General features: G+C 39.7%; 1 protein-coding gene across 1 annotated transcript in view; it reads right to left on the bottom strand.

Moving 5' to 3' along the window:
* Positions 1–9,274: 9,274 nt before the first annotated feature.
* Lix1 (limb and CNS expressed 1) overlaps positions 9,275–17,502 on the bottom strand; it is a 47,786-nt gene continuing 39,558 nt past the window's right edge. Inside the window, exons 5-6 of the mRNA XM_059272415.1 lie at positions 11,897–11,974; positions 9,275–9,744 (exon numbers count right to left, since the gene is read on the bottom strand). Coding sequence (XP_059128398.1) covers positions 9,457–9,744; positions 11,897–11,974 — 366 coding nt within the window. The 3' untranslated portion in view covers positions 9,275–9,456. The remainder of the gene's footprint in view (positions 9,745–11,896; positions 11,975–17,502) is intronic.

The following is a 17,502-nucleotide window of genomic DNA, read 5'->3' as shown; positions in this document are numbered from 1 at the left end:
GAGCCAGCAAGGGGCAGGATCAACTCCAGGTGCTGACACTTCGAGGGGCAGGCCGGCTCTCTCTTACTCCCTTCACTACAGCATTGTCTGGCAAAGGGCTGGGTCAGCTCTCCTAAGTGTGGCAGCCATCCAGGGGCGGGGCCAGCTCAGTGCTCAGACATTAACATGGCCTCAGGTGGCAGCCCAGACCACTGACATCACCATGGATTTTAGTGGAAACATGGGCCACGGACATCAATACAAACCCTGCCTGCAACAGAACCACAGACCTAGACATGTCCCTCAGCAGCAGCCCAGACCAGGGCATCACCATGGCCTCAGGTGGCAGCACAGACCACTCAAATTAGTTTGGCCCCAGGCTGCTGCTGGAAGGACCAGGCTTCAGCAGCTAAGGAATTGAAGGGGGAGCCATGGAGCAGAGTGATCACTCTATTGACTTTTCTTTCTAAAGGAGTAAAACTTAATTCTATGGGGCTAGCAAACACACACACACACACACACACACACACACACACACACACACACACACGTCAGAATCTCACCTAGGGTGTTGATGAATGGGCAAGCCTTCATCAGGTCAGAGAAACTGAAGAGATGCAGAATAGGTGAACTACTGGACAGACAAACAGACACACCAGGACTTTTCTGAGAGGCAAAGCTTAGTTCTTCATTTTATTCTTCTGTTGCTTCTTCTACTCTATTCTTTTTCTGTTCTGTTTTTCTACCCTGATGTTTCTCTTCTTCTTTCCTGATGACTTCCTTCTTCCTTCTTTCTTTTTTTTTTTTTTACAGTTATATACCCCAGCAAAATATTTCAAGCAATATAAAAATTACAGTGTGGTTACATTCTGTTTCTTAAGTGAACGATTACAATGAATACAAGTAAAAAAATGTATTTTCCATTTCCCTTACATGATTAAACATTTTACATATTACAGGTGAGAAACAAAATATCCCCACGAATCCACATACAGTTAAAGATTTAGCTTCTAGACTTCTCATAGATCAGGAGCTTTTCAGCCATTATCATTTACATGGGCAGTAGGTTTTGTAATTGCCAAAAAAACAGGCTACTAGTTTCACTTTTTATATTTAGAGTCCTGTCCAATTATCTTAACTAACTATCCAATTCTTTGTTTTTTGGTTACATGAAGTCATTATTTTAAGCTTTGTTTTAGCTCTGATGCACACTGAAACCCATGAACATATTTCCCAATGTCAAAAAGAACTTGAGCTAACTCCTGGGACTCAATTGTTTTCCTTAATCATTAACCCAAACCATAGTCTATACGGCTCAAGAGAAACTCCTAAGTCCTAGCTGTGTGACACTTCCTTGGTCCTATTTTCTATCTTTTGCAAACCCTGCTTTATCAAGGGCAGGGAGGGGGACACTATATCCTACCTTTACCTATATTAATTTTTCCACTAAACTAACCTCTATCATAATCCCTGACTACATGTGTTAAAACCCTTACTCATCAAAGTTCTATTCAAACTAACACTGTTATTGTATAACATCATTACTTCAGTTAAACAGTACAGCTTGAAGAGGACATTATTTTTATAGTAATCTGTAGCCAGATGTTTCTCCCATCCTGCCCAGCCCCTCGGTCCAGACGAATCTCTCCCACCCCTGTGCGATCCTGCAGCATCTTATAAAATAATTACTCAGAGACTTATTATTAATTACAAACTGTATGGCCTATGGCTCAGGCTTCTTGCTAGCTATATCTTTCATCTTAAATTAACCCATTTCTATTAATCTATATGTTGCCATGTGGTTGTGATGTTACTGGTCTGTTGGCATCTTGTTGCTCCTTGGGCGGCGGGCTGGCATCTCTCCTCACTCCATCTCCAGTTTGAATGTACCACCTAACCTTATTCTGTCTTGCCATTAGCCAAACAGCTTTATTTATCAACCAATGGGAGCAACATATGTTCACAGCATACAGAAAGATATTCCACAGCAGAGAAAAATGACAGTGGCAAACACAAAAAGACAACAGTAGCAAGAGACACTTTGGAGCCCAATCCCTCAGGGCCTTGCCTATCCAAGATTCACCCACCAGTGCCTTGCATTCTGGTGCATTAAATTTCTGAAGCGCAAGTGCCACCTGCTGCTCCTCTGGCATGGCCCCTGGCACCAGGCACCAGCATCACCCCAGGACATCAACATGGTCTCAGGTAGCAGCCCAGACCACAGACATCTGAATGGCTTTTGGTGGCAACATGGGTCATGGACATCAACACAGACCTGGGCTGTGGTAGGGCCACAGATCCAGACATGGCCCTTGGGGGTAGCCCTGCCTGACATCACCTCAGGGGATTGCACAGGCTCCTCATATCCACCTGCTCCTCGCCACATCTCCAGTTCCACCTCTCTCCACAGTGCATGATCAGCTCTACTTGGCTTTATCTCCCCGTCTCTCCACCACATATGTATACTCCATCTTTCCTATCTCTCCATCACATATTTGCTCATCATATTGGTGCTGAGGTCCCAGGGCAGGTGCTTGGGTGTCTTCTGGACATACTCTGGGTTGCAGGGCCCTGGAGTAGGTGTTTGGGTTCATAAATTATATATTGGACATAAAAGACTTCCAGTTTCAAAGTTGCAAAAACCTATTGAGCAAAGAAAAGCTTTGCACACTTTTCTAGCAAATCAGGTCACTGTAAAATGACACACATATGTAATTTTGCTTGTGAATAATGAATGATAAGCCAAAGAACAATAAGAGGAAGGAAGGCAGGACAGGGAGGGGGAGGGAGGGAGGGAGAAAATGAAAGAGATTAGCTTTATTGGGAGTAAACGTAAATGAGAATGTCTTTATTACTACAAAGTCAATTTACTTTGATTAGTCCTACAGAACTTTAATTCTAAACGTGACTACAAAGTAATTTGAATCAAATAAATGGAATGTGTAACTAGACAACATGAGAAAGAAACTGAAGATTGAGTCCAGCAAAGAATCGGCTTCTCAGGCTTGAAGGGAAAATAAGGTTGGAGACTTAGAATCAAAGCTTTCTGTTTTGCTGTACGTATTGTGAGGAAGAGAAAACATTCTGTTCTGAAATTTTGAAAATTAAATTCATGAAATAAATCAAAGAGGAGAGATTCACAGGAAAACAATCATTTTCATTGTGAGCATAGCTGACAATATGAAGCTTGAAGAAGGACAAGAAAGATGTTGAAAGTTGGATAGTACAAGTTTTGGGAGAGAGAGGGAAGAGGATGTGTGGAGAATAAAGGTTGTCTGATTATGAAGAAGAAAGGTCTCTGATAAATAAAAACTACCCCAGAGCAGACTGTCAACTAGGGCCTGTTGGCATAACTCTGACATGCTCTTTTCTAACTGGGTATATAGTTTCTAATTTTTTATTCTTTATTCGGGGCCATTTGTTCTAGGCCCTGTAAATCCTACTGTCAACAAGTGTGATACTTGCAATGTCTGGGGTGAAGTTGCACATGTTGGCAAGACAGCCCACTGAAGCCTTTTTTCCAGAGTGCTAGCCATGCCCCCTTGGCTTTTCACAGACAGGTGGTAAACTGGGCAAGGAGATACTGTTCCTGATTAACATGGAGGAATGAAAAAAGATTCCAAACATGTTGCCAATAACAATCTGCTAAATAAAAGGCAAAGTTAAAGGAGAGTTGCTTTAATTTACTGAACCCTGTGTTTAACAAATGTCATCATTTATAATAAAAGCAACTAACTATATTTTGACACTTATGATACTTGAAGTCTCCTATCTTATTTTTTTAATTCATTTGCACTAGTGGTCTTGTGATCCAAGGTTTTTTTTAACCAATAGACAAATAGGTAGAGATGGTAAATGACAGATAGATAAATAATATATAGATGTAGATATAGATAGATAGATAGATGATAAATAGATAGATGATAACCCATATCATTTGACTGATTAACTGAAGGGGTAAAACATTTTGTTCTTTTTAATCTGGAATTTCAATAGATCATCTGCGTTTTCAAATTTTCTCTATGGAAACCAGCTTTGGTACTACTTATTTACATCCAGGTGTCATCAATAAATCACTGATGGAACCTAGTACAATGTCTGGGTAGACACAATAGATCACCTCAGAATAACTTGTTTCCCATGTAATGTTATGACTAAGTCATAACTCACAGGTTAGAGAGGCATGCTTAAGGTTTTTAAATCACTCAGTCTCCAATAGGGATGAATAAACGGTCTGGGCTATTGAACTGTACATTTTTGCTCCAACTGTTTGCACTTGTTGGGATAACTATTTCCCCCTTTACTAAGCCTCATTAGCAGCCACTGATAATGAAAACCAGTGCCCAGCAGAAACAGACCAGAGGAAATTTTCTGAACTCACTTGCATAACACCAGTTCATCAGTTCTGAAGATATATGAAGTGTGACTGCAGAGTATTAAGAGTGATTAGGTTTCCATGGTAACAGAACTCTTACATATAAAGAGCAACATCCCCTCAGGAGTCCTCAGGGCATCTATGTATTCCTATGTGATTGGTCTAGAAGCATTTTTGGATTTCCCCTCTGGGGAGAATATTCCTTTGAGCATCTTTAGTAGTGACAGTTTGTCCTTTGAGGAAGGAATTGATATTTGAAAATGGTATAATGTATTCATAGTATACATCTGTTGTTTTTGTCTACCCAGAAGTCTTTTTCCCAATTTCTGGTTGGAGAGACTGCATTTCTTCCATTGTTTCTGCTGTCTTTGAAGGTCCTTGAGGAGGAAATAATTTTTAAATGTCTTGGGAAGTTGCCATTTTACCTCTGGTAACTGAATCCATATTTTTGCCCTCCTTCTTTTCCATTAGGTCTAAGCTGTTTAATGGGCTTGACTTGACTACTGGTTCTAGAGAGACAAACAATTAACACAGACAGGTCTGACACAACCATCAACTTAGACCACAGTGGTACTTGGTTCTTTGACTGGAACTAATTGGGGTAACTCACTCGAATGGCTACCATCTTGCTGCAATAGGAAAGAACCATTGTGAAAATGGACCCAGAACTTAAGAAAGTAGATCTTGAAACATGAGCAATAATGTATATATGTGTGTGCATACCTGTGAAAAAACCACGTAAGGAGAGATGTCAAATCCTGATTTGTTTTTCTGGTAGAAAAAGCCTTTTTGTTTGTTTGCTTTGTTTTCAGAAAGTTGGTGGAAGAAACCATGATTAAATAGGGGGTGGGAGTTGAGGAAAGGAAAAAAAGACAACCAATCTGGAAGTGAGAAGTATACCCCAGGAAAGTGTTTTAGTGTGGGGCCCTATAAATACACACAGCTGTTCCTTGTTCTACTTTCTGGATCTGGAAACAAAATCAGGGTCTTGTACATGCTAGGCAAGTGCTCTACCACTGAGCTAAATCCCAACTGCTTGGTTTATCAGGCCTATGTTAGGTTTCATGGATCAAAATTTTAGGTACTCTGTAGTTAAGCAGTCTTGCCTGAGAAACTTATCACCAATTTTTATCTTGCTCTTAAACACACACACACACACACACACACACACACACACACACACACACCACTCAGAGTGGAATTACCTTGTTTACAAATGAACTCATGGAACACAATTTATGCCAAAATTAGGAACTGCCTGCAAATAGCAATCTGGCATTTCCCACTCAAAACCAGCACTCATTAGAAATCAACAGTTTTCAGAGTAAAGTTCTGCTCACTTTCCTAACACCTGCTTTGCTCCCAGACAAAAATGTGACTAAGGTTTACTTGGATTGAAAGAAAAGTATTTTACCATAAGCTAATAGGGTGGTTGAAAGTAATACTGAACATTGGTGCCAAGTTGCTCTTTTGAGAGGAAAAAACTATCTCTTTGCCCCTTCTGCTACTTTCTAGCTTCCAGAAAATCCTTCTTTCTGTGTTCTTACCTGAGAGACCAGGGCTACACTGCTTAGTGAAGGATATAGTAAGTAATTTTAGGCTAGATATCAAAGACTGAAATGCGGTCAGAAGCATAAGGGAAGTGGTAAATAACTCAGAACCTCCTAGAATTTGCTCAATAGTTCTGCAATACAATCCAGGAGCTTGTTGGTTCAGGTGCTTCTTGTGTAGATGGTTCATATATTATATGATATATATAAATATATGTATATATGATATTATATATATATATATATATATATATATATATATATATATATTCCACATATACCTTGGGACAGAATCTGGATCTGCAGAGGTGTTTGAGAAACACCTAGGAGATTAGGTTAGTCTGTAATGGCATTTCTAGGAATAATTAGGTCATGACAGCTCTGACTTAATTAATGGATTGATGCCTTTGTGGATTTATAATATGATGGTATTGATGGAAGTTCATAGGACCTGGACACTGGTTGGAGTAGGTCACTGAAAGTGTGTCTTTCACGGTTGTGTTTTGCCATGGCATCTTCCTGTGTTCCTCTTTTCTGTTTCTTAGCTATCATAATGTAAACTCACTCCCACCTCCCCATGTGTGTGTCTGTATGTACACTTTTCCCATTTTAGTTCTGGATTACAGAAGAAAAAAAAATGTGTTCAAGGAAAAGTATCTACTTGCTGTGGGATGGTCTGTATGTCAAATGTGTTGCTGATTGGTCAGTAAATAAATCACTGATTGGCCATTGGCTAGGCAGGAAGTATAGGCGGGACAAGGAAAAGAATTCTGGGAAGTGGAAGGCTGAGAGAGAGACACTGCCAGCCGCCACCATGACAAGCCGCATGGGAAGATCCCGGTAAGCCACGAGCCATGTGGCAAGATATAGATTAATGGAAATGGATTAATTTAAGATATAAGAACAGTTAGCAAGAAGCCTGCCACGGCCATACAGTTTGTAACTAATGTAAGTCTCTGTGTTTACTTGATCGGGTCTGAATGGCTGTGGGACTGGCGGGTGAGAGAGATTTGCCCTGACCATGGGCCAGGCAGGAAAACTCTAGCTACATCTACTCCTACATAGCCCAGAAGAGTTCCAAATTTGGGTTTGGGTCCAAGGTCAAGTGGGGCAATGACTCTACTGGTTAGATAACAGATTTGAGCCAGTGATGGCTCGAGAAAGCAAGCAGTAGCTGTTAGCTTTGCTGTAATTAAAACTGTCTGAAGAGATATATACAATTCTGGTACCTGGACCATGTGCCCAAAAAGTCTGATTCCATCAACCTTGGAATAGTCTGACTATTTAAGGTTTTAAAAGCTTTTTGGGTATTTTACATGCCTAACCAAAACCACTGGGGAAGAGAGAATGAGTTCTATTACACTGGAACCCTAGATGAAAACAGTATCGGCACACTCTTAGAACATTTGCTTTAAGTTTCAGCATAGAAGGCTGGGTTTGAGTTTCTACAATACCACAAAATCAGTAGGTGACAATATTTGGGCTAGTGTTTACCCATGAACATAGTAAGGAAACTGATAGTCTATCTTCTTTTGGGCTTTAGCTATGAAAAAAGGCACTGCACAATAAAAATCAGAACTCTAAAACATCTCAACTATAGTCAACTACAACAATTCTTTTGGCTGAAAACATTTTCCCTAAAGAAATAGGAGAGTAATAAACTTCTGGGTTTTTACCATTTGTTTGTGTCCAGACTGAGGTGATCAAGTTCACTGTGAAGAACTAAGGGCTTGATTCTTTTCCTTTGCTAGAAATAGTTGATATTAAGAACAAAACCACACATGAACTGTAGCTTTAGAAAAAGTGGGTAACCAAATTCAGAATATTAGAGGGATAGTGATTTTATTAAATCTGTAATATCCTGATACAGTTGCCCACATTTAGTAACTACTTTGTCTTGTATTTTCATAACATGGTATATTTTGATTTTGTAAAAATTAAATTATCTTTGCCCAAACAATACAATTCTTTATTTTAGAATGATGCTCGTTATCTTAGAATAGGGTCTATGGGCTAGATCTGAGATACACTGGGTCTCTGATGTGAAATTTAAGACTATGTGTGCTTCTAAAATTGTGAGTTCCAAACTAAAGGCCAGAGATCCTCTGGGACAATCCATGAATTTCAGGGTGGGGTCCATACATTTTCTGAAATTGTTATATTTTGCTATGAGCTAGTCTGTGGCTTTTTATCTGATTTTCAAGGAGTTCATAATAACAACCAGCTTCTGGGCTCCACCTCCTCAGAGGCTCCTTTAGTCCCTTTCCACAGTGCGGTACTGAGAACAAGACAGGCAGTGTCTGCTTTGTCCCTCACCTATGCCTCTCTGTACCAGTGTCACAGATGTGTCTGTGATGCTCTGTCAGCACAGTGTCTTAGCTGAAGTGGATTTGCTCTTAGATGGGGCCAGCCACGGCTATGACCTTTGTGACTTTTGCTGAAGCTTCTGGTACTATTCCAAGAAAAAGATCAGTTTCCATCATTTTCAGTTCACAGAATTTGTACAGTGTTATAATCATAAAACAGAATGTGAGTTTGGTGTTGACCCACCCAAGCCCTGTTCTTGTATGTAATCAGATGCCATCTTTTTGAGGTGGACATTGCCAAAGGCTGCAAATACAAAAAAGATGTACCACATATAAAGATTACAGTCAACATGTAGAAATGTGCTGGATGTGAATGCTAAAGATTTTGTGAAGAAAAAAAATTAAATAGAAATTTTCTTTTACTTAAAAATTTATTCAACAAACAAACAAATAAAAATTCCAATTCCTTCTCTTCTAGATGACATTTAGCCTCATTATGGGCAGTGATGTGATTTTTGTTAAAACAACATTTTTATCTATCATTACACGCAATTACCTTCTTAGGATATTGGAATAGATTAGTTATGTAGCATAATTTCTTCTTGTCTGAGAAATGTGATATGTGATAATTTTGTTACTAAAATTAATTTTACAATGATGAGAACATAATATTTTCAGAAGTGCTCAAGAATATGCTGACTGTTGTACATTATTTTTTCAAATAATCTGAACTATTTATTTATTCTTATGTATTTTAAAAGTTGTTTTCAGCTAGGTGGTGGTGGCACATGTCTTTAAAGCACTCAGGAGGAAGAGGTAGGCAGATCTCTGAGTCCAAGGCCAGCCTGGTCTACAGAGTGAGTTCCAGGACAGCCAGGGATACATGTTAGCATGCTGCCTTCCCTAGTCCTGATGCTGTTTTCTTGGAGGCTTCTGTACTGGACCTCTGTGTGAAACAAGGCACATGTCAACTAGGCTTTAGATTGGATCAAACCCTGAATAATACTTTCCAAGCAGTTCTATTGTCATTCTTTCATTCTGAAGTAGAACCACTAAGGGCATGGTTGAAAACAAACATGAAGTAGGAAGTTGGGGTCTGGACCAGTCCTACTTCCCCATTCTGTGAACAGAATGAGTAGGGAGCAATACATCCGTCAGGTAGTGACTATCATGCTAAAGTATCTGACAACCTCTATCAATGAGATTCCTGATATGAAAGTCCTCAGGAACCTGAGACCTGGTCTTGCTAATGATAGCCACACAGAGCCGTGAGGCTCAGCTGGTCATCACTGGGTGAGGAAGGGTCAGGGTCACTATAGATCTGAGTCAAGGCCAAACTCAGGATTTCTTTCTTTTCTTTGTAAAACCGTAGTTCTTGTCCTGCCTTCCTTGCTTCCTCCAGCTGCCCCAGGGCTGCACGTAGCTCTTGAGAGAGAATTCCTGGTGACTCACGCTCCTTCATGATCCAGTCCAGGGCCATGTGGCTGCGCATCTTTTCGTCTAAAGAATATTGGGAATAATAGGAGATAACTTCCTAGAATCAAGAAACAGAGTTCAGAGTGTCAATAAACAGAAACAAAGGCACATGTGTGCAAGGCCTGTCATACTTTCCCAGTCATGTGGCCTTCAAACAACTCTAGCTTTCAAAATCTAAAACCAAATCCAATTAACATACTTCTGAAAAGTAAATGATGGACTAATCTAGTCCTGCAAAACCCGTCATTTCAGGCTAAATCAAAACATAGCACTAGGAATGACAATAATGTTCATGAAAATCTATTTCTGTAACAATGTATAAAGATGTCTTCATTTATTCACTGGACCCTTGGGCCAGTACCATTGCCTTTGACAAGACAGAAAGAGGAAAGGAGCCACACAGACAAGTTGAGGTAGAATGAGGTTTGGACATGCCTATTACAGGAAAGAGGAAGCATTCAGTCAAGGAACCTTTAGAACAAGACTTTGAAATCCACAACTCTACTTCCTAGCTGGTGTGCTTTGTTGTTGGAACAGAGTCCAAGGGTAGAGTCATGTGAGGAGAATTTTGAGTGCTTGTGAGAGAACTTCAAGAACACAAACCAAGAGTCTTGTGACCTCAGTTTCTTCAAAAATACAAAATTGTTCTTGGAATGTGTTTTCATGCTCCTCCAGGTATAGTGGTTAGGAGTGAGTTTACTTCAGATTATTCATTACAACTGGCTATTGCCTCTATGGAAAAAATATTTTTTGCCACGTGCAGCTTACCCACCACATGCACCTTGCCCTTGTGATTGTACACTTTACTCATGTGACTCCTCAACCCTCAGAGTATAAATTGGCTGATGCTCCAAATAAAGTGGACTATTGCATGAGACTTTATTATACCTCATTTTTTGCTCCATTCTCTCTGGTCCCACTGCCTTTAGAGCAGTAAACACTTTGTTAGCTTAAGGAAGACAAATGTCCAAACGGCTCACAATAAGCACAGAAAGAACTTCAAAAATGTATTGTAGAATGGAGGCATTATCATTATTAGTACTACAATGATACCTTTGTGTAACATTATTTTTTACTTTTGCAAACAATTAAAAATTAACTTCTCCTTTTATTTCTTCTGTAAAAAAAATATCAATCCATCATGCTGTCATATATATGTTTGATCATGGGGAATGGATGCATTGCTTATTTTTATTTTCAGGAACATGTGGTATTTATTTATGACCTTAACAAATTAAAAACAATCATGGAAAAGTGTTTATAACTAACCCAACATATTTCAAAGGACTTTCATAAAATCAAAGGAAAGGAAAAAAATAGCAAAGCCATTGTCAGCTACTCATTTCTTTTCCATTTTTGACATTTTGAAAGCCAGACTTTCTAAGCAAAGATCAACTAGAAATTACTGGGTCTGCAGTGTCTTCCTCCACCCTCATCTTGCCTACTATAGAGTCTTAGCTCTTCATACAAATTCTTAGTAGGAAATTCTCAAAAATAGACTATTGTCCTTCAAATTCTAACGATGGGTAAAGAAGGGATAAATCTCAGAGGGCAACAGGAAAAAAGCATTAAACACACAGGACAGAGTTTATGCTTGGTATTAAAAGGAGGAGGGATTCCTGTTGTAAGTAATGAAGGAATACTGAGACCTTGCCTCTGGAAAACAAAGAAGAAATTTCTAAACAACAACAACAAAAAAAAATTAAGGTGACTAAATGCCAGTGTGTCCAACTTCATGATCCTTTTTGCTGCTTTTGAAGAACTTTTGTTGTAACAATTCCTCCTGCTTTTAGTGAGGAGGTTTTGGAAGCAGTGGATTCTCTTTCTTTTTATACTGGAGAGTGCAAAAGGGGACAGGGCTGAGGTAGGTAGGGTGGATACAAAAGGTAAGTTCAGCACTTCACTTAGAATCCAACACTGTCTATGGTTGCTTCATTCTGCATTCAGTATTATGGGTGTTCTGATCAATCCTATGTAGAGCCAACATTCTTAGTGTGTGGCAGTCCCTGACTCAATATTTCTTCACTTGTCCCTGCTCTTACTTAATAGGTAAATATAAATTTAAAACAAATAAATGTATAAATGAAGGAAGTTTCAGTCGATATGGTCACACAAACAGAAGCATCTGAATAAAGGAAGCCTCTTCAACGTTTGGTAAGCTCCTGAACTTGTCCTCAGAACACTAACCTGTTTCAACCAGAAAGTCTCACCTGTCGAGAGCACTTTGTTTCACGGAGGGCTTTCAGGCTTCCATTCCAATGCAATAGTTGGAAAATGGTCATCAGTTCCTACAAAATTCAAACATCTGTCATTGATCTTAAAGCAGAAGTGTATGTCAGTAAGAGCTGAGCAGACATGTCTGACCCCAAAGAAATAAAGGAAACAAGATATATGGTATTGTCAGAAACTTTGGAACTTTCCAAAGAACAGAGCACCAAGGCCCTGAAGAAGTGCATCCATTCCCCTGCTTTTTCCTACTTTAAATATGAAATTACTAAATGACAAGTGTCTTTCAACACTAAAAATACACCCGTTAAAATAATTGTACACCCAATAGTTACTTTTAGAAACATAGGAGAAATAACTTACAAACAATGTTATACATACATTGTATCATTTTTAATTACCAGAGACTGGAAACATTTTAAATGTTCATATTTAGAGAACAATTAAAGTATGATATATCCATATTACTGAACACTGCATACTTAGAGGGTGTTAACACCCTCTAAGTTATAATACAAAGAAATCTATAGTGTATTGTTAAAATAAGAGAAAAGCACACAATGGTGTGTCCTTTGTGTTTTATTTTAAAAGAATAGAAGATTCCTATATACACATTTGCTTGTAAATGCCTAGAAGAGTTCTTACAAGATGCAAAAGAACCTGGTAATAGAGTCTGAGGGTCTCACTTGATGGTAGAGCAAGTACTTAGCATGCAGGACCCAACTTTGGATCTCCATCGCCAAAAGCAAAAAACAAAATTGATCTGGTAATATGTCTGACTTGAGAGAAAGGAGTGGGAGGAATTCTTTCCAGAATTCTGGAGAAAAGGTTTAGGGTTTTAAATCATGTGACTAGGTGACATTAAAGAAAACAACTGAAAATTTAAGAATTTAAACTGAAAAATAAATGTCTATATTACTGAGTAAAATTTACAAAAGTCCATTTGCTTTGGACCAAGCTCATTCCAATACATGACTCAAAATGGACCAAACCAAAATAGACTCTCTCATGCTAAAGTTCCATATCACCACGCTGAAATAGATTATTTACCACGTGCAGGGAGGAAGGGAGAGAGAGGGGGAAGGGAGAAAGGTGGGGAGAGAGAGAAAGACAGACAGAGACAGAGACACAGAGAGAGAGAGAGATAGACAGAGAGAGGGGGAGGATATTTTAACTAGCATAAAAAGAGAGGTAAGTCTCTCTGTTTTAAGAATGCCTTAAAATATGAACAGTGTGGTTGTATTCACCTTAAAATAAACAAAGAGTTCCACATTCTGTGTCTTTAGCCCTGAGTGAGCACAACTTGTCAGCTCTATTCCCATTTTCCTGTGTGATCTAGGACCAGCAAGCTGAACGTTTCCATTTTCCTGATGTGGTCACAGCTAGCAGTTTTCCACTGAAATTATCTGTGTTTCACCTATTCAGGGATTTTGTTTTTGTTCTTGTTTTTTTTTAAAGCTAGATGTCAATTATGAATCAATATCATAAACCACAACCATATAATCATTGGAAAATAACTCCATATAATTAAGGAACTTTCTGTGTATGAAAATAGTTATGAAAACTTAGCATCTAGACAGATGTGCTATTGACTATTTATAACAACAGTCTTTTATTGACTGTTTTAACTTCTGTTTTCTCAAGAACATGTTTTTCTTCTGAAAGTCGTGAGACATGTAATCTTAGGTTGCAGGCATGTTAAAATTATCTGGTGGGTTTTAAAACTGTAGGGTTATCAGAGGATTGAGCAGCATGAGTCTCAGCTCTGAAGCTTCTATTATGAGTTAGTGCTGCTGCTTTTCATCCCAAGATCCAGTCTGGCATATTGTCTGTACTCCACCATAAGAGGAGTACCCCAGGAGACAGAGAGCGAGCAGTAAAAGCAAAACCATTTGTTTCCATCAATTAAAATCAACACAAATATTAAACAAGTTGCTTTTTCCACACCAAACAAAGACCCCACTGTCCAGCATCCCAAATCAAATGCCCAGAGACTTGCCCTGTCATAGCTGCTCTTCTCTCTGGCCCTATGCAGTTTCACTCCAGCCTATCACTACACTGATATGAAAAACTGGGAGCATTTCAACAGACTAAATCTCACCTAATAGGGCTCTCATCATTGTGCCTGTCAATCCATTCATCAAAGTATTCCCAGTTGCTCAGGAGGGTAAATTTCTGCTACCTTTCCCAATGCTCCCTTCGAACCCACTCATGCAATACTTTGTAGCCACAAAAATAAATATGAATTCTCTATGCCACGATAAAGAACAAGATCCATGTTGTAATAAAAGGCCAATATTTGATGTTTCTTTGATTTCATATTAAAAAACTACTTGAATTTTGCACTTATTATATATATGTAATATTGCATATTATATTGTTTGTGTGTCATATATATGTGTTCATGTGTGTGTATATACATGAGTATGAATGAGTGAGTGTATGGGCCAGAGGTTGACAGTGGGTGTCCTCAATTGCTCACCACCACATTTTTTGAGACAAGGTCTCACTGAACTTGGAGCTTACTGATTTGGCTAGACTGTCCAGCAAGCTCTAGTTATCTTCCTGGTGCTGCGATTACAACTTTGAGCTACCATGCCTAGTTTCTTCTGTCGATGCTGAGGGTAGAATTTAAGTCCTCTTGTCTGTGTGCAAGCATATTAGCCTGAGCTATCTCTCCAGCCCTAGACTATTTTTTAATGAAGAAAAAAAATCACCCTGTTTCTTCAGTTGACCCCTCACGACCTCGAATCTGCAGTTGGTTTTAAATTTAATTTTCTTTCAATTCTAGAAATCAAACTCAAGACCTTGCACATACTTGGCAAGCCTCCTACAAGTGATTTATACTCACAGTCCCTGTGTAAATTTGGCAACCAAAACAGACAAGCTGGACCTGTGTTGCAGCTTCTAGTAGCCATCCTCGCATTGTCCTGAAGTGATTCTGTCTGAGAAACAACTTGTTGCTCATACAGCTCTTGACTGCATCCCTGACAGCTTCTGTGTGTACTCTTCTTTCCTCGGGATCTTCCAGAACCACATTCTCATCTATGACCTATGGCTGCCTCTTGTAGATGCACTGCTGTCATTCTGCCTGGCAAATCACCCAGAACTTTAGAATCCACAGTTATGCTGTGAACAGAGTCAGAAATCCTTCTCATGCCCCTTGGCGACCTTCATCTCTCAGGGGTTTCCTGAAAAGGCTTGAACTGTTCTTGCCTCTGGGAGGAAGGTCGTTTACTTCCTGACTGCTCTAGTTTGTCTGAAAGTACTTCCTCCTCAGTGTGACTCTGGTTCTTACATTTCTGTCTTATCCTTACACATTCTACCCTGAGCTAGACTTTGCCCTTGTGTAGAAACACTTGTCATCATCGTATAAGGTACACCTAATTATACATACTTCCTGTCCCACTTCTTTATTCCCCTTCATGAGACCAAATTCTTTTAGTTGTTGTTGTTTTGATTGTTTTGAGACAGGGTCTCACTATATAGCTCTGGCTGTCCTGGAACTCACTACGTAGACCAGTCTGGCTTCAAAACTCAGAGACCTGCCTGCCTCTGCCTCCAAGTGCTGGGATTAAAGGAGAGTCTCTGTGAGTTGGTGCCTCTGTACCCTGTCAGACTCAAGGGAAATCCATGCAATGCTGCAGAGGATGTCTGTAAGGAATTGTTTTCTGGTTTCACCATGATTCCTGTTGCCTGGTTTTTATCCTGGCTTTGTGCCTGATCAATCCCTGACTTGTACAGAAACTTGCAGTCACTCTGTGATGGCCTGTTCTGCCATCAGATGTTGTGGAGTTTGTTACAAAGGCTAATCTTGAAGTCTGGGGAGAATGAAAAGAAAGTGAGAAGCTAGCTTGTTAGGGTGAGGTATCTGAGGCAAGATTTAAACTGATTCTTGAGTATTCTGGACCTTTAAAAAATTGGTGTTTTGTACCAGGCAGTTAGCACACATGTTCAACTTCAGTATGAGGGAGGCAGCAATAGGTAGATCTCTGTGGCTTCAAGGCAAGCCTGGACTACCTATTGAAACCTACTTTAAAAAAACTTTTTTTTTTAAATTTTGATTATTAGGAGGGATTTTTGCACTTATTTTGAGCTTTAAAAAACTGTAGCATAATATTATATATTTTAATCACTGAGCTTTTAAAAGCAACTTCCATTTTTGTACCAAGACAGATGCATTACTTCCCTCTCTTTGTCTGGGACCTTCTGGACCTGTACTGGCATCAAGCCTAGCTTCTTACTTGTGAGGTCTATGCAGCCCTGGAGGCGCTGCCCTTGGCTTGATACTTAGCTTAATAGTTTTTGAGCAAAGGCCTTTGCATTTTTATTTTGCACTGGGCCCCACAAATTATATAACTGGTCTTGATCATCAAAGTAAATTGTAAACTGAATGGTGAATAAAGTCTGTGTTTTCTTTGCTCTGCGGGGAAAATTGCAGTTGCTCCTCTCCATCCGCAGTCCACAGCTCCCTGTTTTTACTTTGTCATTCAATTTCTTTAATCCTGCAACAACTGGGCTCTGTCCTGGAAACTGCCTGCCTGGTTTCACCTATTAGAGACAATGGCTTCTCAGCTACTTTGAGCAGGAGAAAAGGCTCACTGCCTCTTTCTGGAACTTTGGGGGACTGGCTTGGCTCTGTGATTCATCAGAAATAAGAAAAACAAACACTGTAAATGGAGAACTTGGAAAACAGGTGGGCACCATCTCCCCACCCAAGAGAATGAGTTTAAGAGGAAATTTGTTTATGGGATGGGGCTTTAAAAGGGGACCTGGGGAATTTAGCACAGATGTAAATAAACAACTCTTCCTTGGGTTGCATTAGTCTTCAGAATAAATATATTAACCAGCTTCAGTCAAATTCTGCCTAGAATCTGACCTTGACAAGACCCAGCACCCGCTGGGTTGCCATTCTTGTCCCTCCCCCTAACAGCAAGCAGTTTCTCTCTGGTCAGCCTACCTCAAAACAGGCAGCCCCTGCTCTCCCAAGAAGTGAAGGTAAGCGGAAGCCTATTAAGACCGCTGAAAACCCAAGGACAGTCAGGAGACACTAGTCTTGTTTTTTACACTGTAGTCATCCATTCCTAGATCCAAACGCTCTTCTGTGACACCCCCCAGGAGGGGGAGAAGCACTGAATTGTGCCTCTGCAGAAATAGCCCAAGTCTGTATTCACTTCCCTTTATGTGTAGACACAAGCTGATACATCTGCTCAGACACCATGAAACTTGCTGGGCCCCAGCAGGCAGGCAGAAGGAAAAACTCACTCCCTGGGTCCTTCCTCCTGACCCGAGGGTTTTCCCTGCCTTCTATCTTTTCCTTTGTTCCTACCCTACCCTCAGCCTTCTTTGTGAAGCATTTCCAGAATGTGATTTAAGTGATCATCATTTAAATACCTACTAAAGACCACACAGGAAGCACACCAACAAGGCAAGAGTTAAAGTTGATACTGAGGGGAGGTTGAGTAGAGCCTTTTGTAGTACTTGGAAGGAGGTTTTTGTTTTTTTAAATTCTTATGTCACCAGCTTTGGTAGATTAAGCCAACCATGTTCAAAATCATTTTTTTTAATAGCTACTAAATCACGTACAACT

Source organism: Peromyscus eremicus, chromosome 8b, assembly GCF_949786415.1.
Source record: "Peromyscus eremicus chromosome 8b, PerEre_H2_v1, whole genome shotgun sequence".
NCBI lineage: Eukaryota > Metazoa > Chordata > Mammalia > Rodentia > Cricetidae > Peromyscus > Peromyscus eremicus.
The sequence above is the reverse complement of the archived record's forward strand: the minus strand, read 5'-3'. Positions and strand labels throughout refer to the sequence as shown.